The 22,540-nt window shown below is 52.0% G+C and overlaps 2 protein-coding genes across 2 annotated transcripts; one reads left to right on the forward strand and one right to left on the reverse strand.

The window, feature by feature from the left end:
- Nucleotides 1-7,082: 7,082 nt before the first annotated feature.
- RTBDN (retbindin) lies at nucleotides 7,083-9,707 on the forward strand. The gene is made up of 5 exons (XM_068981194.1): nucleotides 7,083-7,251; nucleotides 7,785-7,851; nucleotides 7,966-8,076; nucleotides 8,648-8,744; nucleotides 9,480-9,707. The coding sequence occupies exons 1-5, from the start codon at nucleotides 7,083-7,085 to the stop codon at nucleotides 9,705-9,707; spliced, it is 672 nt and encodes a 223-aa protein (XP_068837295.1).
- An 8,779-nt stretch (nucleotides 9,708-18,486) lies between these two features.
- RNASEH2A (ribonuclease H2 subunit A) lies at nucleotides 18,487-22,486 on the reverse strand. Its single transcript, XM_068980976.1, has 8 exons — nucleotides 22,322-22,486; nucleotides 22,044-22,115; nucleotides 21,792-21,918; nucleotides 21,593-21,680; nucleotides 19,979-20,116; nucleotides 19,780-19,867; nucleotides 18,718-18,841; nucleotides 18,487-18,622 (listed from the first exon to the last, which is right to left on the reverse strand). The coding sequence occupies exons 1-8, from the start codon at nucleotides 22,446-22,448 to the stop codon at nucleotides 18,487-18,489; spliced, it is 900 nt and encodes a 299-aa protein (XP_068837077.1). The 5' UTR covers nucleotides 22,449-22,486.
- Between the last annotated feature and the right edge of the window lie 54 nt (nucleotides 22,487-22,540).

A 22,540-nucleotide genomic window follows, 5' to 3' on the forward strand; every position in this document is an offset into this window, starting at 1 on the left:
ATGGCTAGGAGGGGAACATGAGGGCCAGAGGGCTGCTCTGTAGAGGTGACTTTTAAGTTGGTTGCTGAAAAAATAAGTCAGTCATGGGAGGATCTGTGGAGAGAGCATTCCAAGTAGAGGCAGTTGCAAAGCCCTCGAGGCAGGAATAAACTTGGCATGCTCAAGCAGGAAAGGTTGAATGACTGGATGAATGAATGACCCCTCCGCATCTCAGTAGCTCTACCCCACTCTCAACCAGATTCACAGAGTTGGGGTGGGGGTCATTAGCAGGGCTCAAAACTGAGATCTGACATGGAATCAGGGGGCTTCCCTGGTGGTCAGGCGGTTAAGGCTCCAGGCTTCCACTGCAGGAGATGCGGGTTTAATCCCTGGTCGGGGAACTAAGATCCCACATGCCATGTGGTGGACAAAAATAAAGGGAGGGGGAAATCAGGTGATGGCTGGGTAGTCTTTTTCAGTAATGGCAGTGATAAACATGATAACCATGGGTAGGTTTTAGCTCTGTCCACATTAGAAGACATTTGCATTCTGTTTGTCAAGCACACAGGAAGCCACCACTGGGACCAGAAATTAGAGATCTAGACCCTTTTCTGAGAGCACTGAAGAACAGAAGGGAGAAGCAACATCGTCTTCCAGCCAGTTCTGTGTCCACAGGCTATGGTGAATAGAAGGGACTGGGTAGGGCTGCAAGTAGAAAGATTCAGATGAGGGTTTCAAAACCTCTTTAGTGGGGACTCCAGCCAGGGATCTGCCTGGTGGCACAGACAATAAAGAATCTGCCCACAGTGTGGGAGACCTGGTTTTGATCCCTGGGTCGGGAAGATACCCTGGAGAAGGGCACAGCAACCCACTCCAGTATTCCTGCCTGGAGAATCCCATGGACAGAGGAGTCTGGCGGGCTACAGTCCATAGGTTGCAAGGAGTCGAATGCAACTGAAGCCCACCAACCAGGGTGAATTGAGGAACGTTCTAGGATCTTTCTAGGATCTCTGATAGCAGAAAGTCCTGAGTTCGAATCCCAGCTTTACCACTTAAAACCTTGGCAAATGACCCTCCAATAGTTCATGCCTTCTAGAGGATTCTGCAGATGATGCAGGCGCCTAGCACCTTAGTATGCTGCCTAGCACACATAGTAATTGCTCAGTAAATATTAGATCATAGGAACATTGTGGATGTATATGCTGTATGGCAGAAGATGAGCCAGAGGGACCTCGCAGTCCCAAGTACAGAGGACAGATGGATAGTTGGGGTCAAAGGGCGCACTGTCCAGACTGGTAGCTCTGCCATCCCGAGCCAGGGATGACCAAAATTCTGTACCAGATTTTCCTTCTGTCTTTGCAGAATTAGCTTGAATGAGCCGCCCCTTGGACCAGCCTTGCCAGGCGACTGCAAAGGCCCAGTCAAAACCAAGATCTGGATTTTCTGGCCATGGAGTCCGGTACTCAAAACTCAGAGACACTGCGGCCTATGAGGCTGAGCCCCAGGGCTCTAGGTGCTCTAAGTGCTACCTAGAAAAGTTTTCAACTCTAGCCCCATCTGCTAAGCATCCCTAAACATTTTCGCGCCGAGGAAAGGGAAAATGTGCAGAGGCAGAGGATTTGGGCCTTGGTGTCAGTGTAAACAGAGGCCACTTCCGTCGCCAGTTACAGAACTGCTTTGCCCAGTGGATTCTACATCTCCTTGGGATTAAAGAAAGGAGGGCCCTGCGGACAGGGCATTTGAGCTTAGATTGCTGTATGATCCGAATTCACACGCGCGAAACTTGGGCGCTCTGCAGTTGTGGGACAGCTCCTAAGGGGTTGCACCAATGTGTGAGAGTGTAGTCAGGCTGCACAGTGGTTAACCGTGCCAGAAGGGAAGCGGTTTGGGCAGGAGCTCGGCGGAGTACCTTGGCCAAGACAAGCTTCGGGAAGGATAGGTGGGTGAATGGGAGGATCCCGGGACAGGGGCGTGGTCTTGCGGGGAGAACGAAATCCCGCGTGGCACTGAGCCAATGGGAGTCGGCACCGACCCAGGGGGCGGAACACCCTAGGAAGGCTCCTCCCCTTTCCCCCGTTATTCCAGGACCCGACGGCGAGGACCATATCTGGCTGCTTCTGTACTTGTTCGGTCTTCGCGGCATCTCCCTTCCTTTTATTAGAACCCATTCTCCTAACCCAACCCAGGGATAAGAAGGGAATCAGAGGAAGACCTGAAGAGTCCATCTGGGCTGTGGTTAAAACTCAGGACTGGTTCCAGCATCATCCAGACGCCTGAGAAGTCCTTGCCCTCTGAAATGGCCGCTTCCAAAAATGGAAGAGGGCCCTGGGTGAGGGTTTGAATTGTCTCCGCATCCCAAGCTCCAGGCTAGGGATGCAGCCTGAGACTGGGCTCATTCTAGGCTTTACATAAACTCTTCCAGATTACCTAGCTCGGGGCTGTGCGTCAAGAAGACTCAGAAGAACCAGAGGCCAGGCAGGCCTTAGGGTGAAGTTTTGATCAATTTTCGCTCTGGAGTTAGTTTGGAGGCAACACCAAACCCTCATATAAACCCTTAAAAGTGCATGCTGCGGACCAAATAGAACCCTTCTCAACTTCAGAATCCCCACCCATCTAGGAGGTGGGAGTTCCCCACACTCCACAGCAAGCCTCAGTATCCCACTCCGTGCAGTGGACCCACATTTCCTGCGCCTGCGCAGCCTGGAGACCAACATCTAAGGCTGCAAGGAGCTAAAAATCGCTCCCGCCCACCCACAAGCTGGGCTGGACTTGAGGATCGCGGAGTGGGGGCGGGGTAGGGTAGTGTTGTAGTGAAGAGGGGTGGAATGAAGGGTGAGGAGGAAGGCTGTCTAGATCCCTGTCCAATTAGGGCAGTAGGAAGAATCTCGGTGGCCAAGCAGGTGCGTGCAGGTCGTAGGGGGTCCCCATGACTCAGAAAGGGACTCCTGGGGTAATGAGGGGCGAGGCTGCAACACAAACATGTTTACCGCTGCTGCGGCGCCTGCAGCCCCGGGGGGCGCGAGCCCTGGGGCAACAACTTTGCCCTGCACCCCCTCACCCCGAGCCTGGCCGAGCACCAGGGCAAAGATCTCAGTCCCAGCCCCCTATCTCCTCTGAAGGGTCCGGCGCCCCTGGGCTATTCTCGAGGGGGAGCGCTAGGCTGCAGGCCCCTCCGTGAGATCCCTGGGTCCCCGGGCAGAGCCTGAGGGGCGGGGTCCCCAGCGCGGCGGGACGCGCGGCCACCGCGTTCCCCCCGGGTAGCTTCCCGAGGCCGTGGGAGGGGGTGCCTGGGCCCACCCCGGCGTCAAGTTCTCCCGCCTCCTGCCGGGCTCCGCCCCAGGGCGCCGACCCCTTCCCATCCACCCGGGGCCGCCGCGTACCTGCAGCCTCCGGCGACGAATCAGGCCGGAATCGTCCATGGCGGCGGCGGCAGCGGCAGCGGCTTCGGCCCCCGGGAGGGAGGTGGGAGGCGGCGGTAGCGGCGGGAGGAGGGAGGCGGGAGGGAGTGAGAAGCCGCGGGGACCGCGGCGGCGGCGGCTGGGGCGGGGGGTGGGGGGGGACCGGAGGGAGGTGGCGGGGGCGGAGCAAAGTGGGGCGGACCCGGCACCGTCACTGCGTCTGGGTGCCCGAGCCCTGCCTTGGCCGAGGCTGCCCGCGCAGGGGGAAAGGGGGTAAGCGTGGGGGAGGAGCCTCCAGATGCCCCCAGTGAAGTCAAGCTACCGTGAGACCCCCGTAAGGAAAGACTTGCCAGGGGAGAGACATGCTCGTGGGTAGGCTCCCAACGCAAGAAACACCCCAAGGGAGACAAGCTCACTAAGATACATTCCCTATGCAGCCAACTCCCTCCCCGCAGTGATCCCCTCAGAGAGACACATTCCCACGGGGAGGTAGTCCCCGCAGGGAGGTCCTCTCCAATCAGGAACTCCTTTCACCCTGACAATCATTTCTGAAACAGATGGTCTCCGAGAGGTGACACTTCCTTTCAAAAGCCCATCCTTCAAAGAAGAGACAGTTCCATAGAGAAGGATCCGCGCCAGGATATTTCCCTTGGGGAGCCTGGTGAGGTGAGGGTACGCTTAATGAAAGACCCCATAAAAGCCATAGTCTCTATGAGAAATTGCCCCTATCTACGAGAATTCATATCCCAAGGAGAGTCTCTTAGAGTGTATCTGCACTGAGGAGACCTGTCCTCATAGGAGATGCCCCCTCAGAAAAACACTTACAGGCATATACGAACCCCCTTCCCAAGCAGAGACTCCTCGGGGAACCCTGCCGCCCCCTCCCCCAGCGATCCCCTCCCTCGTCGTCAGGATTAAGAAGCCAGGCTAGGCTGGGCTGTATTTATAGGAACGATTAGCTGGTAGTTGGGAAGGGGGGCAGCGGGAGCGATTTTCACCACTCCCCCGCAGTGTTCCTACTGCTGAGGCCAAGCCAACAATGCTTCCCAGAGTTGGAGTGGAAGCCCCCACCCCCAACGTTGACATTGGAGGGCATGGCGGGGTGGCGGCTTCCCAAGGGTCTCAGCCCATAACTTTCTCGAAGGCCCTGGAGGGCGCGGTCACTGGGCCGGAGCGACCTCTGACAGTCAAAGGGAGCCACTTCGAAGTCTACTTCTTGGTGTTCCCCAGGCGCTTTTCTACTCATCTCTGCGCCTTTGCCTGAGTTGTCTAGATCTGTTTCTCTCTGTCTCTGTCGGCATGTTTGTGTTGCCATCTCGCCGAGTCTGTTCCTCGCACTTCTCTGTCCAAGGTCGGGACATTTCTCTTGCCCCGGATTCAGCCTGCAGCCTAGGGAACTCTCCGTGGTGCTGATCTGGAGCACTCCTGTCCGTCGTGCTGAAATATGAGAGCAGGGTTGGGGGCGAAGGTCAGGGGAAAGGAAGGGTTATCGGGAGGCACAGCTTAGAAGATGGACATATATGACCCACGAACACCCTGGACTACCCCAAGATGGAGCGGGTGAGGGCTAAGTCCACTGGATACTGGTTGCTGAAGCCAACAGCGTGTACCCATGCAGCGGCCAGGAGACAGTGCCTCTTGATTCATTTATTCAACAGGTATTGAGCACCTACTGTGTGCAAAGAAGTGGTATGGATTTTGGGAGTACATCCGTAAAAGAGACAGACAAAAACTCTGCACTAGTCTGAGACGAGAGGGAGAGAGATTGTGGTAGTGGTCATTGCTCACAAAAACACATGCACACTCTACGAGCACAGGCAAACACACACACACCCACTGCAAACTTACACATGAACATAAACATACCAACGCATGTTCAACAAACAGACTCACACACACCTATTAACCCAGTCTGGAAACACTCCATAAAACATACATTCTACAAACACACACACATACAAACATATATGGAGCAAACACAGAAACACATATACAGACAAACTGACATTCTGCAAGCATACATCCAAACACGTACTTAGAAAACACAGACATACACACACTCAGCAATGCAGACACACACAACACATACAAACACAAGCATAGGCAGGCATATACACAACCATAATCCAAACCAAGGGAAGCTCAGCTGCACACTAAATACAGCATGCAAAATACAGACACATTATCCTCCCAGTACAAAACATGGGCACGCATACACGTACTCATGCACTCACTGGAAGGTTGTTTTTCTTTCTTTCTTTTAGTTTTAGTTTATTTTGGGGGGCCGTTTTACTTGCTGGACACTGTCACTAAACTGTCAGCTCTATGAGGATTGAGATTTTCATGTCTTAGTCAAAACATTGGATCCTCAGAAGCTGGTATACCATAAGTGCTCAATAAATGTTTGTTGAATGAATTGAGGGAATGTTTGCAGGGGACAAAAATTCACAGAAACTTCAGAGGGGTCGTGCACACACACACTTTAGAGGGAGACACACACCATCTCCACACATGGTACCTTATTCACTCATCGTCAACATTCATAGTCAACAACTTTTATCCACCGACCTATTCACAGTATTTCTGCAGGATACCTACCCTCTTCCTACATCCCTCTCCCCAGCATTTATTATCTGACTCTTACTCAACTGGATACACTAGGCTTGGAACATTTACAGACCTCCTTACCCAGATTCTGAACATACACACATACATGCACACAAACCCAAGAGATTTGCATAAGCATACCCTCACACAACAAACACATATAAACCCTCAGTACATACACACACACACACACAAACACACCCTCATCCAACACACACACACACTCTTCACACATACAGAGTTTAAGTCACAAGCTCTACGTAAAGACAAACACAAGGACAGGTACACACCAGCCCCAGATCCTCTGGTCTTTGGTTCCCTGGAGCAGAGGGAGGGGTTAAGGAAAACCACTCCTCTGCATCAACCACGCCCCTTTCAGCTGTCGTTGTTTCCTGGATTTGAGCCTGAGGTGTCTCAGCAGCGGCCTAGACTCCAGTTCGACTAACAGGTGAGAGGTGGCCAGAAGTGGCCACAGGAAGAAGAGAGGGGGAAAAAATTGCCTTGACTTCACAGACCCCCAGTATCCCCTGCCCTGGGGACTTTGGATCCCAGGGGCAGAAGCCGAGTCCTGCCACAGTCAAGGTTGGCTCCAAAGGTCTAGCCCTGGGTGGCAGTTCCTAAGCCGATTGTAGGCTGAGAGAGAGAAGGTGACCATGAAAGGGGCCAGCAGGGATCGAGTGGGAAGGAGGGAGGAGACTGGGCAGAGGAGAGGATGGAATTACTGGACAGAAGAGGGGACTGGAAAATCCGGGATGTCCCCTTAGAGGATGGAGGAAGTTGCCTGGGGTCCTGTAGAGTGGGAGATTGTTTCAGGGGAGGGAGATGGAGAACCATGGTCAAACAGGAGTGAGGTCACTTGCACCTGAAGGGATGGAGGGGACATAAGCCCCCCATGGGGGGCTCCTGGGTCAGAGGCAGGCCTTGGTGGCCCCTGGGGAATTTAGAGTGTTTGGCTATTGCTTCCTCATCAGCTGCCCATTCTTTTGTCTGCCTGGCACTGTCTCCTGGCTGTGCATCAGGACAGTGCCACCCTAAGCTACCAGAAAGGGACAACTGAACCTCACCCTGCATCCCGGCTACCTCTCATCTCAGGCGGACATGGCCTGCAGGGGTCGCCCTCGACCCAGGGCCTTGGCCTGGGCCCTGCAGCTGACCCTGGCATGGATGCTGCTGGGGGCTTGTGGAGGGAGCCACCCACTCCCAGCTAGATCACAGAGACATCATAGGCTGGCGACCAATCTGGGCACAGACCAGCTGCACCTGGAAGGTAAGCATTCCAGATTATGCCTAAACTCTAACATCCAGAAACCTCAACTCAACCACAACAATGCCAGAATTTCCTTACCAGAGGGATTTAGGGTGACTGAAGGAGGCACCTGGGTCTAGTGGTGATTAAAGAGCACGGATTGCCTAGGTTCAAATCCCAACTGCCACTTCATAGCTGTGTGACCCTGGGCAAGTCACTCAACATTTCTGAGCCTCATGTGGACCATTAAGAAAGGAGGAGAAATAACAGATCTACCTCATAGGGATGTTGTAAAGGAGTATATGTAACCATATGAGAACTTACGTCGCTGCCAGGAATGTAATAAATGACAAGTTGATTTTGATTTGTGGTTATTACTAATTGAAGCTGCATTTACATCCCAAGCGAAGTGTCTTTAATTTTTATGTTTGGGAGGACTTACATAATTAGGGTTTCCCAATTTGGAGGGACCCCAAGCCTTGGTTCCTCAGCTGTAAGGACACAAGACTGGAACTCGCTGGAGTCCCTTTCTCTGTGGCCCTCTTTTCCCTCAGAGATGAACCCACCAGAGGCATCGGACTCTGGGCTCGTCCCAGTGCGCTGTGGGGAGCTGAGCCCCAGGTGAGTTCACCCACCTCGGGCGTGTCTCTCTGTGTTCTTTGCTCGGGTTGCCCAACTAGGGGCCAAAGCCCTTGCGCATCCTGACCTATCCGTCCTGTCTCTCTCGATGTCCAGGTGCGAATCCTTCCTGGTACACCTCCAGGCTGCCCTTCGCAGTCGTTTCCACCTGCTGCTCTTGGGGGTGCGCCAGAGGCAGCCGCTCTGCTCTGAGCTCTGCGATGCCTGGTAGGAGAGGCGGTGTCTCAGGGACGTGGCCTGTAGTTTGGGCGGGGCCAAACGAGGGATCTGCCTCTTGATCCTCAGGGCACCTGAAGGGGCGTGGCCGAGTCCAAAGCCTCCAAGTCTAAAGACGAGGCATTCTAAGCCATCTATAGGGTCGCACAGAGTCGGACACGACTGACGCGACTTAGCAGCAGCAGCAGCAGAAAGCGGCAGAGCTTGTGGAAACCCTGGCTTCTATGATTGGCAGTACGGAGGAGTAGCCGTCCGTGGAGCAGGACTTGTTTTTTTTTTTTTTTTTAAGGGTAGGGCCTCTTGATTGAGAAGAGGAGCTAAAAGGGTGGGACTGGCCTGGAACAGATAGTCTGAGGTGGGCAAGAATGAGTTCTCAAGTGACAGGGTCCTGGGTAAATGCAGAGAATATGGGGCGGGTTGAAATCTAGGGAATGGTTTTTGTAGGAGCGTGGTTCTAAGAGGCGGGGCCTGGATCTGGTAAGGGACATATGGGGCAAAGCCTTGGAGAGCAGGAATCCCACTAGCCTTTCTCCACCTTCTTCTCTCCACACACCATTCCCAGGTTTGCCACTTGCGAAAGTGACGTCATCTGCAGCCCGACTTGGCTCCCACTCCTAGAAAAGAGGGGCTGCGAGCCTGGCTGCACTACTTATGGGCAGGTGAGCATGGGGCAGAGGAACCAGGGAAGAGACTGACACCTACCCTTACTGTGTCCAGGGTCAACACGTCTAGGTCCCAGAGTCTGGACTGGCATGGCACACTGAAAACCCCCACTCCCACCCTTCCCCTCCCACAGCCCAATCTCCATAGCAGGATATATCTGTAGCACCTCTAAGGTCCACTGAGTCCAGATTTGCCCTCTCCCTAACCTCTGCTTATCTTGTGTCTCAGATGGTAAAGAATCAGCCTGTCAATATAGGATACCTGGGTTCGATCCCTGGGTTGGGAAGATCCCCTGAAGAAGGGAATGGCAACCCACTCTAGTATTCTTGCCTGGAGAATTCCATGAGATAGAGGAGCCTGGCGGATCGCAGTCCGAGGGGTCACAGAGTCGGACATGACTGAGCGACTAACACACACACACACACACACACACACACACACACACAGAGGATGGTCTCTGCTCTAGGTCCATTCACAGTCCAGGGGAAGGGCCAGAAATCGGAGTCTCCTTCCCCAAGGCCTCAGTCTTAATCTGGTTCTCCCCCTCTCAGGAGCCCCTTGAGACCCCCGTAAGAGCTCACCCTCCCCATGGCCTCACCCCACTATGGTCCTGCCCCCTAGACTCCCGGGAGGACCCAGAAGTGAGAATAGCCTGCCCTAAGATCTCGCCACAGCCCCCTGGGTCCCTGGACTCCATCCACTCAGGTCCTGAGTCCACTCCTTCGCCCCAGACTTTTGCAGACGGAGCGGAGCTTTGCCGCTCGCTTCTGGGCGACGCGCTACCAGTGGCGGATCCCGGCTCTGTTCACTGCCTCAACATTTCCGTCTCGATGTTGCCGCGTCCCAGAGGTGCACGAAGGGCCCGAGGAACCGTTGTCCGGCGCTCGCGCCGCTCTCGCACCGGGATCCTGGACTCCGCGAGCAGCGGGAGTGGCAGTGGAAGTGGCAGCGGCCCCTAGGGGGCGCCCGGCCCTAAATGGAAGATACGCTTCCTCTGCCCCACCCCCGACCCCGCCCCTCAAGACAGCCAGCGTCCCACCCTCGTCCCTCTCTGCCTTCGTTTCCAGAGTCCCATCCTTCCTCCCTAGGTCCCCAAAGACTCGCCCCTCCCCAGATTATTTGAGAAATAACCCAACTGTATTAATGGTTCATTTTTTCCCTCTACCCCCTAAATAAACTTTCCAGTTAGAGCACGTGATGTGGCTGCTTCTTGGGGGAAATGGGTGGGATAGTTGCCAGAAAGCGTCTCTTGAATCCTCAGGTCCTAAAGTCAGAGCGGCTGATTCGTGCGATCATGTAAGTGAGGGCTGGTCTATACCCTAGAGCATCTCACAACTTGGAATATTCGGATGCCAGAAATCGGGAGGGGTCCAGAAGAAGGACTGACAAGAAGAGGTGTGCTCGCCCACCGGGTACCACCAGTCCAACCAAGCTTCCGGATTTGTACAGACCTCCAGACACCCTTCTATGGCATTCAGCTCTGATCAAGCAACCCAAGAGGTGTCTTCTTTCCTTCCTCCATTTCTCCCAAATGCCCTTCCTGGGGACTTCTCTGGTGGTGCAGTGGTTAAGACTCTGAGCTTCCATTGCAAGGGGGTCCACTCCTGGTCCGGGAACTAAGATTCTGCACGCTTCGAGGTTCAGCCAAAACAGATGCAATTCCTGGCCCTAAAGCAAAGGACTGGACTCAAGACTCGAGATTTGGTTTGTAAACATTAGTCTTTAATCCTCCACCTTATCCACAGGAGAGAGTTTCCTCACCTGGAAAATAGGGGCAATATCCCTTTTATTGCTGTTCAGTCACCAGGATCCTGTTCCATTGCATCTGATGCTTTTCAACCCTGTGGACTGTAGGTTGCCAGGCTCCATGGTTCTATCTCCCAGAGTTTGCTCAGATTCATGTCCATGGAGTCAGTGATGCTGTGTAACCATCTCATCTTCTGCCGCCCCCTTCTCCTTTTGTCTTCAGTCTTTCCCAGTATCAGGGTCTTCTCCACTGAGTCTTTGCATCAGGTGAACAAAGTATTGGAGCTTCAGTTTCAGTTCTTCCAATGAATATTCAGGGTTGATTTCCTTTAGGATTGATATCCCTTTAGGGTATCTCTTTTACTTCTGTTCAATAGCACAAATTGGTGGATGCCTCGTGTGTCCAGGCACTGTGCTAAGATGTATCAGGCCCATTCCTTGCCCTCAAGGAAAATGAAATAACATAAGAAGCAAAGTGTCCTACTGAGAGAGTAGCATATTAGCATTTTTCAGATGCCAGAGACAAACTCAGTTCAAAGTGCCTTTAGGGACTTCCCTGGCCATCCAGTGGTTAAGACTCTGCACTTCCACTGCAGAAGGCACAGGTTTGATCCGATTGGGGAACTAAGATCCTGAGGCACGGCCAAAAACAAAACAAAAATCAAAGCCTTTAGCCAAGACAGCGATAAAAGTTTCAGTAACGGCTGTATCTGGCTTCTTAAATGATGTTAGGAATCTCGTTTTTTTTTCTTGGCTGTACTCTGAGACAGGTTCTCTTCACATTAGCAAAGAGGGACCAGCAACTCCGTGATTTTAGTGAAAAAAAAGGGCCTATCTCTCTGTAAAACCAACAAAGTTTCCAGGGCTGGCTCTCATTGATCCAATCTCCTCATAAGCCCACCACTAAAGTCGATAATTGCGTCAGGAGAGGTGCTGTGCTCTCACTGGCCTGACCTGTTTTGTTTGTACCTAAAGTCCATGATGAGATGAGTTCCATCTGAGCCACATGAACTGATGGATGGGGGAGCGGTTGCCTCTCCACTAAAGAAATTTATGGGCTGGAACCAGAAGGGGAAGGAGTGCTGGTCAGGGAGTCATGGTATATTGACCACAGAGACTGGTGTCTATGACCTTGACTCTGTAGTATATTCACCTGGGTTCAAACCTCAGTTCTACCATTTACTCATTTTGTAACTTTGGGCATATTGCCCAGCATTTATGAGCCTCAGTTTCTTCATCTGTAAAACGGGGATCATAATTGTTCCTCTAATAGGGTTATTGGGAGAACTGAATGAGTTAATACAAGTTGTTATGGTATGCAATACTGTGTAACAAATAACTCCAAACTTAGTGGCATAAAACAACCATTATTATCTTTCATGGTTCTGGACTTTCCCTGGGCTCAGCTGGGTGGCTCTCTCATTCAAGTTCTCTCATGCAACTTCAGATAGTGGATGGGACTGGAATCACATTCACACATCTGGTGGTTGGTGCTGGCCCTTGCCGTGAAGCTCAGGTGGGGCTGTTAGCCAGAATAACTACACATGGTCCATCGCAGTGGCTTGGGCTTCCTTATAACAAGCCATTGGGTTCCACAGGTACGTGTCCTAAGAAAGAGAGTCATGTGGAATGTGGAAGTTGTCTCACTTTTGATTAGCAAGTTGTAGAAGTCAGTGTTGGAATTCCCTGGCTGTCCAGTAGTTAGGACTCGGCATTTTTTCTGCCAGGGCCTGGGTTCAACCCCTGGTCAGGGAACTAAGCTCTCAGAAGCCATGCAGTGTGGCCAAAAAAAAAAAAAAAAAGTCACACAGTGTCACCTCTGCTTTCTATTCACTGAGTCACTAAAGACAGCTCTTATTTAAAAGGGAGGTGTTCTACGCTCCATCTCCTAATGGTAGGGATGTCAAACAAAACGCTTAGAAAATGCCTGGCATGTAATTAACACTCAATAAATGTAGACATCATCCATAATCACTGTTGTTGCTGATGTTTTATATATACTGCTATTGTGACAAAGAAGAGAAACAGGCATTCAAGGAAGAGGAGTGAGGTAAACCTTGGAAGGAGTGCCAGCCAGGCCATGAGGAAGATCATTTCAAGGAGGCCTGAGGGTTTCAGGTTCTGGGAACTCCCAGCTGCTCAGAAAGCCTGGAACAGAGCATGGACGTTGGGGTCAGAACGTGGAAGGCCCTGAATGCTAGGCAAAGGCACTTGGACCAGTTAATGAGGGGGGTGAGAGCCACAGAAGGTTTAAGTGGGGGGGGGTGATTCATCTGACTGACACTCTTGTGGGCCACCAGCAAGCAAGCCAGGGGGAGGGTGAGATTGGAGGACCTTGGGACAGGAACTGAAAAATGGGCAGAAGGGGATGAATGAGATGGAATCAGAGGAAAAAACCCACAAGGCTGTACTGAGGAGTGTGGGAGCAATCATCTGAAACTTTCAAGAAGCAAACGTTGTTGTCAACTTCAGTTTAAATAAAACCTTGGGGATCTTAGGCAGGTCTGATGTGGGAACCTGAACTCCACATCTTTTTTTTTTTTCACTCACATACTTATTCGTTATTTTCCACCCAATTCCATCTTCTTTGTGATTCTCCTGGTTCTCTATCACAGTCTTAGGAAGGTTGCCTCAGTTCCAAACAGCTGGACTCCACATTTATAACTGCCTGGTGAACTTGATGCTGCTGGCCTTCCTCGTGGGACACAGGCTTCTTAAGTTATGGTGCATGGGCTCTGGAGCTCACGGACTCAGTAGTTGTGATGCAAGGGTCTTAGTTGCGGCATGTGGGATCTTAGTTCCCCTGACCAGGGATCAAACCCGAGCTCCCTCCATTGGTAGCGTGGAGTCTTATCCCCTGGATCACCAGGGAAGTCCTACTAGACTTTTGTTAGAAGAAATATTTGTGAGTTACAGCTTGACAGTACCCCCTAGTTTCTGCTTGTCACCAGCTGGGAGGAAAAAGGGTAACAGTTTCTCCTTAAGTGAAGTCACTCAGTCGTGTCCAACCCTTTGGGACCCCATGGACTGTAGCCTACCAGGCTCCTCTGTCCATGGGATTTTCCAGGCAATAGTACTGGAGTGGATTGCCATTTCCTTCTCCAGCGGATCTTCCCGACCCAGGGATTGAACCCGGGTCTCCTGCATTGTAGACAGACGCTTTACCATCTGAGCCCCCAGGGAAGTCTTTGCGAGTCCATGGAATTCTCCAGGCCAGGAATATTGGAGTTGGGTAGCCATTCCCTTCTCCAGGGGATCTTCCCAACCCAGGGATCGAACCCAGGTCTCCCTCATTGCAGGTGGATTCTTTACCAGATGAGCCAGAAGAGAAGCCCAAGAATACTGGAGTGGGTAGCCTATCCCTTCTCCAGGGGAACTTCCTGATCCAGGAATCGAACCATGGGCTCCTGCTTTGCAGGCGGATTCTTTACCAATTGAACTATCAGGGAAGCTGTCAGAGGTCCAATGATTTCAAGATGAACTGTACTTCTAGTAATTCTGAGAGGGAAGGAGGCAAGTCTGAGATACTCAACATTTATGGCATAGAAAAGGGCAGAATTACAAATGGAATCAGGCTGGGACTTCCCTGGTGGTCCAGTGGTTAAGATACTGCACTTCCACTGCAGAGGGTGTGGGTTTGATCCTTGGTCAGGGAACTAAAATCCCACAAGCCTTGCAGGTGAATTAAAAATACACACACAAAAAAACAAACAAAAACAAATGGAATCAGGTTTTATATTTTGTAACTATAGTGATAGCCACAGGCAGAGAAGTAAATAGAAAGATGTCTTTAGGCAGAAAAACAGGTTGGTCACGGCTCTTCCCAAGGTCTGGCCTCATCACCTCTCCTCTGGGGCCTCCTTGCAGCCAGGTCCTCTCACCTCAGCTCTCTGCACTTGCTGCTCCCACTGCCCAGAACAACCTTTGCATGCACGTGTGCTTAGTCGCTCAGTCAGGTCCGACTCTGCGACCCCATGGACTGAAGCCCGCCAGGCTCCTCTGTTCATGGGATTCTCCAGGCAAGAATACTGGAGTGGGTGGCCACTCCCTTCTCCAGGGGATCTTCCTGACCCAGGGATCGAACCCAGGTCTCCTGCATTGCGGGTGGATTCTTTTACCACCTGCGCCACCAGAGAAGCCCAGAACCACTTTTACTATTCTGTTATCTGTTTCATCCCTCTCACACTTCAGATCTCAGCCAGTCAGGTCTTCAGGCTCTAGGCCAGGAGCTCCAGGCTGGAGCTGGCCTCCCCATGTGCACTCTGGGAGCTCTCAGATCCTCAGTGGAGGCTTATGACTGTGACTGGTCAGCCCTGGCTTCCCCATGTCCAGCACAGGACTCACAGAGCGCAGGGGTGTTCTCTCAAGAACTGAATTGCACCCATCCACCTGCAAAAGTCATGCTGAAGCCCTAAGACTTGGTACCTCGGAATGTAAATATGTTTATAGATAAACCTTAAAAGAGGCAGTTAAGGGGTTTCCCTGGTCGTCCAGTGGTTAAGAATCCGCCTGCCAATGCAGGGGACACAGGTTCAATCCCTGCTTTGGGAAGATCCCACACACCATGAGGCAACTAAGCCCCTGAAACACAACTACTGAGCCAGTGCTCCAGAACCCTCGAGCCATAACTGCTGAGGCCTGCACGTCCCAGAGCCCACGCTCTGCACCAAGAGAATCCTGCACACTGAAACTAGAGTAGCTCTTCTGTGCAGCGGCAGACACAGCGCAGCCAAAAATAAACCAACAAATAAACTTTTGAAAAAAAAGAGACAGTTAAGGTAAACTGAAGTCCTATGAGTGGGCCCTAATCTCTTATGACTGGAGTCCTTATAAGTAGAGATTAGGATACACACAGAGGGAGGGGATGACAGGGAAGAAGATGGCTGACTACAAGTCAAGGAGAGAGATCTCAGAAGAAATCAACCCTGCCGATACTTTCATCCTGGATTCTGCCTCCAGAACTGTGAGAAAATTAATTTCTGTTGGTTAAGTGTCCCAGTGTGAGATACTTTCCTATGGCAGCCTTGGCTGATGAATAATACACACTCCATAAATAATATTCCCACAATGCCCTGGTTTTTCTTTTTTTTTTTTTGCCATCAGAGCACTTACTAAAAAGTGAAGAGCTGGGACTGGGCTGGTGGTCCACTGGCTAAGACTCCACACTCCCAATGCAGGAGGTCTGGGTATGACCCCTGGTCAAGGAACTAAACCTCACATGTCACGATCACGAGTTCTCAGGCTGGGGCTTCCCTGGAGGTCTAGTGGTTAAGAATCTGCCTGCCAATGCAGGGGATGTGAGTTCGATGCCTGGTCATGGCTTGTGGGGTCTCAGTTCCCCGACCAGGGGGAGCTAAGATTCCACAGGCCATAGGGTAATTAACTAAGCCCATGTACCACAACTACAGAAGTCCAGATACTGTCAGATCCCACACAGCCCTCCCAAAAGATCCCACATGCCGCAACACAGAACTGGCACAGCCAAATATTCTCTCTCCTTCTCCGCTAAGATCTCACTGTCCAGGAGTCCCCTGGTGGTCTAGCGGTTGGGACTCGGTGCCTGCACTGCTGTGGCCTGGGTTCAATTGCTGGTCAGGGAACTGAGATCCCACAGGCCATGCAGCCAAAAAAAAAAAAAGAAAAAAAACCAAAAAGGTGAAATTAAAAGAGGGTGAAATAAAATCCTACTGTTCTAGTCAAGGTGTGTGTCTGGGGATCAAAAATTGGGGGAATGGGCAGATATGGAGTCTCTCCCTACCCCCTACCCCCACGTATCAGTATTTAATCCTTTACCCCAGATATTCCATTCCCCTTGCAACAGATTGCTTCAGGGATAGATGTGTCCTGCTTTCAGCCAGGAAGAGAAAAGGTGGCTACTGGTAGATGAGGCCTTTGAAGGTTGGGATGTGATATCTTGAGCTGTGGCAGCCATCCTGGGATCATGAGAGGCAAAACCCACCTAAATTGGCAAAATAGAAGATGGACTAAAAGAACAGTATCTTTGCAACTTCCCTGGTGGTCCACGGGTCAAGAATCTGCCTTCAAATGCAAGGCACGTGGGTTCAGTTCCTGGTCGGGGAACTAGGGTCCCACGTACTGCACTCTAGGCCTGCACACTGCAGCTACTGAGCCCCTGGGCCCCAGGAGAAGCCTATGGGCCCCAGTGAGAGATCCCACATGTCACAAGTAGGACCGGATGCAACAAAACATTTTTAAAAAAACAGAAAAAACAAAGACAGTATTTAATGTTGAGCTCCTGACTTCCAAACTTCTCACGGAGTGAGACAAACTTGTCCTGGTGCTGGCACGGCTGTGAGGGAAACTAACGCTCACTTACATTGTTTGTGGGAGTGCCGCTGAGCACAAGCCTTCACAGAGGGAATCTGGATATATCTCTTCAAATTAGATAGTCTCTTTAACCCAGGAAACCTACCCCCAGAAATTTGTTCTTACAGACACAACAGTGAGAAAATGACGGCAAACCTGTCATTCCCTGCTGTACAAGTTTAACAGAAATCTGGGCACAACTCAAGGTCTAGTCAAGATGTTAAATAAACAACAGGACAGTCACACCATAGAGGAATCTGCAGCTGTTATCAGAACAAGGAAGGCTTCTGGACACGTATTTGAATTATCCTAAGATATATGTGGTAAAAAGAGCTATGCCTGAACTTCCCTGGTCATCCACTGGTTAAGAATTCAGCTGCCAATGTGGGGGACACGGGTCGATCCCTGGTGTGTGAAGATTCCACACGCCACAGGGCAACTGGGTCTGAGAGCCGCAACCACCAAAGTCTATGTGTCGTAGAGTCTGTGCTCCACAACAAAAGAAGTCACTGCAATGAGAAGCCCAAGCACCGCGACTGGAGAGCACCCTCTGATTGCCCCAACTAGAGAAAAGCACAGTAAGGAAGACCCAGCCACAGCTGAAACATAAATAAGACAATTTATTTTAAAAACAGCTATGCAGACTATCTAAGGTATACTTTGTTTTCATTTGTTCAAAAAATGGAACCTCAGTTACAATGTATCTGTGTATATATACCTGTAACATGCCAAGATACCTCCAGAAGGGCCTAAGAGGCACCTGCTATGGTCCAAATGTTTGTACAGACCCCAAAAGACTCAGGCTGAAATCCTAACCCCCAAAGATGGTCTTAGGTGTAAGGAGGACACCTTACACCTTGGGAGGGGACAAGGTCACATGGGTGGAGCTCTCTAATGGGTGGGATTAGTGCCCTCATAAAAGGGACCCTGCAGAGATTCCTCACCCCTTCACGTGAGAACCCAGGGAGATGGCAGTCTGTGATCTGGATGAGGGCCTTCCCCGAAGCCAGCTGGGTTGGTACCCTGATCTTGGATTTCCGGCCTCTAGAACTGTTAAATATAAGTATCTATTGTTTATAAAGCACCCAGCCTGTGGTGTTTTGTTACAACAGGCCACAAAGGACTGAGATACCCCATTAAGTCGACCAGGGTGTTGGGGGGTAGTATGGAAGGGGAGCTTCTCAGTGTGGTATGTGGTGGGACCCTCAGTCACTTCAGTTGTGTCCAACTGCTTGTGACCTTATAGACTGTAGCCCACCAGGCTCTTCTGTCTACAGGATTCTCCAGGCAAGAACACTGGTGTGGGTTGCCATACCCTCTTCCAGGGGATCTTCCCGACCCAGGGATCGAACCTGTGTCTCATGTCGTCTTCATTGGCAGGCGGGTTCTTTACCACTAGTGCCACTGGGAAGCCCTTAGCTTCTCAGCGTACTGGTTCCTAATTCTGCATAAAACAAATCTACCAGGCATTTAAAAAATCTAATTAAATCAACCAATACCCATCCTGTTTAGGTTCCAGAAGTCAGTGACTGGGTCCAGCTGCAGACAGAACATACTTCTATCCCAAAGCAGAATCCCCACACTTAGCTTTCCTTGAAGAATTTTAATCACGAACTGAGGGGGGACGGGTGATGGGGGGCAGGTAAAAGGGGTCCAGGCTGGCTCCTAGAGGACAGTGGCTGACTCCAGGCCCCGCTCCTGGAAGTACCGATGGGGAAGGCGGAGGCAGGTTTGGGGGCTTTCACTGAAGTAGGACTTGATCTTCCCAGGCCCCTCCTGATCCCCAGTCTCTGAGTCCTCCCTGTGGGAGAGAGGCGGTGACTCCAACTTCTGGGGGATTGGTCCTCCCAGGCAGGGCGGAGCCCTGGCTTCTCACCCTCGCTTCCAGACACCTACCACTTCACGTCTTCTGCCTCAGTCTTCAGGATGCTCTGGGCTGTGCGCCAGCTGAAGCGGACAAACTGGGGAAAGCCGAACACAGGGTCCACATGCTTCCTCAACCAGGCTTTCGTCTTGGGATCTGGGGGCAGGGTAGGGTGGACAGTGGGAGAGCCCTGCCGTGATGTCTCAGCTTCTCAGCTTGGCATCTGAGAGCCCACCTCATCTCAGACCTCTTCCTGAGTACCTGAGAGACTCATCACTGTCTGAGACATCTTCCTGTCTCTGGACCCTTGCACAGGCTGTTCTCACTGATCCTCTGCCTGAGAACAGGTGCTCAAGGTGAAGTTCAGGGAGACTGCCTCTGGGTCATCTCGCTTACCTCCCCAGGGGCAACAGGCACTGAACCAGCATTTGTGGACCATTAGGTTAACACCCATTTTTCCCATGCAACCACCAACTTAGTGGGCACAGGGAGGTCCCTGCTTGCTTTGCTCATGGCTAAATCCCCAGGGCTTGGCTCTGCAAGGCACATACGAGGTGCCCAGTAAGCAATGAACACTGCCCAAACTGTGTTTGGCCTAGACTTGGTTTTCCTCCCTTTGGCCTCACCTAAGTCCAGTCCCAGACTTGCTAGGTTGTCCCACCCAACTGCCAAAGGGTTCCTGGTACCCAGGCACTGAATCATTGCCTCTGGCCTTGTGTGTCTTCAGCAGAGTTTACTGGGGATAGGGCACAGTCATTTCTACCTTACAAACAGAAGACTGAGCCTCCTAATGAAGAGAAACAATGAATTCAAGCTGGGATCACTGGACAGGAACTGGTACCCCTCACTCTGCCCCTTAGGTCCACCATAAGCCTCTGTGCTTCACTGGAGCTCCAGAGAGACAGCCGGGAGGGAGGAAGAAGGGAAGAGGGGCCTGCCAGCTGGAATACAGAGCTACCACACATAAGCAGGTGGCCCCCCTATCTGAGCCTCAGCCTCTTCTGCTGCAGAGTAGGCTGAGAGGAACAACTTAGAAAACCTCAGAAGCACGCCAAGCCCACCTTGTTAGTTTACTGTGGCTGCCATCTGCTCACCATTAGGGTAGCCTGAGCCATAATCAGTGTCCAGGTCCTGCAGTTTCTCCACAAACTTCCAGTTCTTCACGGCCTGGTCTCGGGCCACCTGTGGGCAAAACAGGCACTTGGAATCTCCAACAGGCACCGTGAAGCATCCACGCCTGCCTCCTTGCCCAGGGGGATGCTGGGAGCTGGCCATGGCCAGTGGGGGCCTAACCTTGGCACAGATACTGGCAGCACTGACCACGGGGTAGAGGGCATCTGCCTTGGCCTTGACTGTCACCTCAATGCCAGGAAAACGCTGCTGCAGTCGTTCCTGGTATGTCTCTGGGAGCCCCACGGTGTCCACAAACACCTGCCGTGGTGAGAGCAATGTACTCAGTCAACAAACACCCAGAAAACACAACTGTGCCCATGGCCCAGCTTCATGGTCCTGCATTTGCTGCTCCCACTGCCTGGAATATTCTTCTCTCAGCTCATGACCAGGCCCAGGCTGCATCCAGATCTCAGCTCAAACATCACCTCCCAAAGAGGCTTTCCCTGATCACACTATATCCATTCTACATTTACTGAGCACCTACTGCATGCCATGGGCTGCTCTAGGTGTTGGAGACACAGCAGTGAACACGCCAGAGGAGACACTCTGGTGAGGACCACAGACAGAGAAGAAGATAAATAACAAAGGATCGGGGAGATTGAGAAGAGGTTATAATTTTCAACAGTTCAGGGGTATTTTAGGAAAAGTCACTCTGATGTGCTGACATCTGAATAAAGGCCTGAAGGAAATAAGGGAATGAGCCATGGGGAGATCAGAGAAAGAGTGTTCTAGGCAGAGGGGAAGAGCCAGTGCAAAGGTCCTGAGGCCGGACCATGGCAAGTACTCTGGACAGCAGTAGAGACCACACGACTGGAACAGAAATGGGGTCAGAAAAGGAACAGGACAAGGGATCGCCATAGCTGTTATTATTCTCAAAACCACCTTTATTATTTGCTTACCAGCTGCCCATCCGTCTCCCCTGACTTGGTCATGAACCCCTGAGGGTAGGGTCCTTGTCTGTCCGTTTTCAGCATTGCATAGGCAGCTCCACATTCTTTGCATAGGCAAACGTCCTTGTTTGTCTCCAAGGCATTGCACAGAGTCCTGGACCTGAGCCACCTCCTCAGCAAGGCCTCTCTTATTACATTCCCTATCTCAAGTGTACTTGCCCTTCTGATTCTCTCAAAACAGTCTGTTCTTTGCCTCAGAGCACCGGCTGCAATGCCAACTTCTATTTCTCTCTGGTGATTTAATCTCATTTCTCCACTTGCTTGTGAGTTTTCCTAATTCCCACGGTGCTCAGAAAATTAAATGTCAAGATTTACATTCCAAAAATATAAATGACTGTCTGCTGGTAGGGGAGGGGGCTGGGGGAGGATGGAGGCAAACATGTGGGATTCGTTCTAGACACTGAACTGTTAGGATAGAGACAGAGATTAGATGGGGGTGAGGCTGGGGGCTCCACAATGGTCCTCAGTGGAGCACACATTTGGGGTGGAAGAAACAGTTGGGGGAACTTCCCTAGTAGTCCAGTGGTTAAGACTCCATGCTTCCAAAGCAGGGGTGGGTGTGGGTTCAATCCCTGGTGGGGGAACTAAGATCCCATATGCCATGCAGTGTGGCCAAAAAAAAAAAAAAAAAAAATACAATACAATGAAAACAGGAGGACATCAGCAGCAGTAACACACGTTTCTGATGTTCTAGGTAGGTCTGATGCAGAGTCACCCACTCCACTTCTACACTGCCATTTTATCCTGAGATGATCAAATGGGGGCAATCCAACAGTTAGCTCACCTGGGCCACGTTCACACCCTGGTCCAACGCAAACTGCACTAGGCCTGTGGCTGTATCATGAGAGAGGGCGTTCAGGTTGTATTTGACCCTGTGGTGGAGGACAGAACCGAGTCAACTTCGTTCCAGCCACCCATCCTTTCCAACCCACTCTGGTTGCCCCTCCTTCCGGCCCCCTCCCCCACCCTCCGGGACCCCTCACCGCCCAAGCATGCTGGTAGAGATGAGGTTTGGAGACAGCACGTCCAGTGCCCAGCCCACAAAGTCCCCGTCCTCCTCCATTTTCGCAAAAAGCCTGTCCCGCTCGCTCTCCGACAGAGTCTTTGAGTCTGGGAGGAGGGTTGGGAGAGAAGGGGAGGGGCTGGATCCCGCAGTTCCTGCTTTCCCCCTCCAGCCTGCACCCACCAGTGCCCATGCCCAGGAACCCCCTCCCTAGACGCACCTCAGTGCTCACCTGCCACTTTCAGGGCCTCCAGATCCTCCAGGCGGGACAGAGGACAATAGCAGATAGCATAGACCATGGGGCCTGGGGGAAGAGGGAGTCCAGTGAGCCCGTGAAAGCCGCCACCTCTAGTCCATCATCACCACTTTTTTTTCGGTGCCATCACCAATGCCATCGCCATCACCGCTATCACCCCCCTTCTCGAGGCTGGTGCAACCCCAGCTCCGGTTCCACTGCAACTTGCATCCCCCTTATCATGCCCCTCCCCCACCCAGCCCTGGGGGGCGCACCCAGCACCGGGCCCCGGCCCGCTTCATCGACGCCCAGGACGCAGGGCTCCTTGAGGCACACAGGAGGCACAGGCGAACTCAGGCGACAGCGGCCCGTATTGTCTCTTTCCAGCTCGCTGAGATCCATGCCGCCTCGGCCGCCGCCACCAGCCGTAGTAACGAAGTCTGCAAGGAAAGGTCTCCCCGGGCGTTTTCCGCGGGCTCCGCAACAGTGCCAGC

This window comes from Capricornis sumatraensis, chromosome 9, assembly GCF_032405125.1.
Source record: "Capricornis sumatraensis isolate serow.1 chromosome 9, serow.2, whole genome shotgun sequence".
NCBI classification, from domain to species: Eukaryota; Metazoa; Chordata; class Mammalia; order Artiodactyla; family Bovidae; genus Capricornis; species Capricornis sumatraensis.

What these genes read in the sequence shown, in the direction of transcription:
- RTBDN (XM_068981194.1), top strand. Translation starts at nt 7,083, where the DNA reads ATGGCCTGCAGGGGTCGCCCTCGACCCAGGGCCTTGGCCTGGGCCCTG. An exon ending in AGACCAGCTGCACCTGGAAG is followed by an intron (nt 7,252 to 7,784) that starts GTAAGCATTCCA and finishes CTTTTCCCTCAG; the next exon opens with AGATGAACCCACCAGAGGCA. An exon ending in TCTGAGCTCTGCGATGCCTG is followed by an intron (nt 8,077 to 8,647) that starts GTAGGAGAGGCG and finishes CACCATTCCCAG; the next exon opens with GTTTGCCACTTGCGAAAGTG.
- RNASEH2A (XM_068980976.1), bottom strand. Translation starts at nt 22,448, where the DNA reads ATGGATCTCAGCGAGCTGGAAAGAGACAATACGGGCCGCTGTCGCCTG. An exon ending in TCTACCAGCATGCTTGGGCG is followed by an intron (nt 21,681 to 21,791) that starts GTGAGGGGTCCC and finishes CCTCCACCACAG; the next exon opens with GGTCAAATACAACCTGAACG. An exon ending in TGGCTCAGGCTACCCTAATG is followed by an intron (nt 18,842 to 19,779) that starts GTGAGCAGATGG and finishes CCCTGCCCCCAG; the next exon opens with ATCCCAAGACGAAAGCCTGG.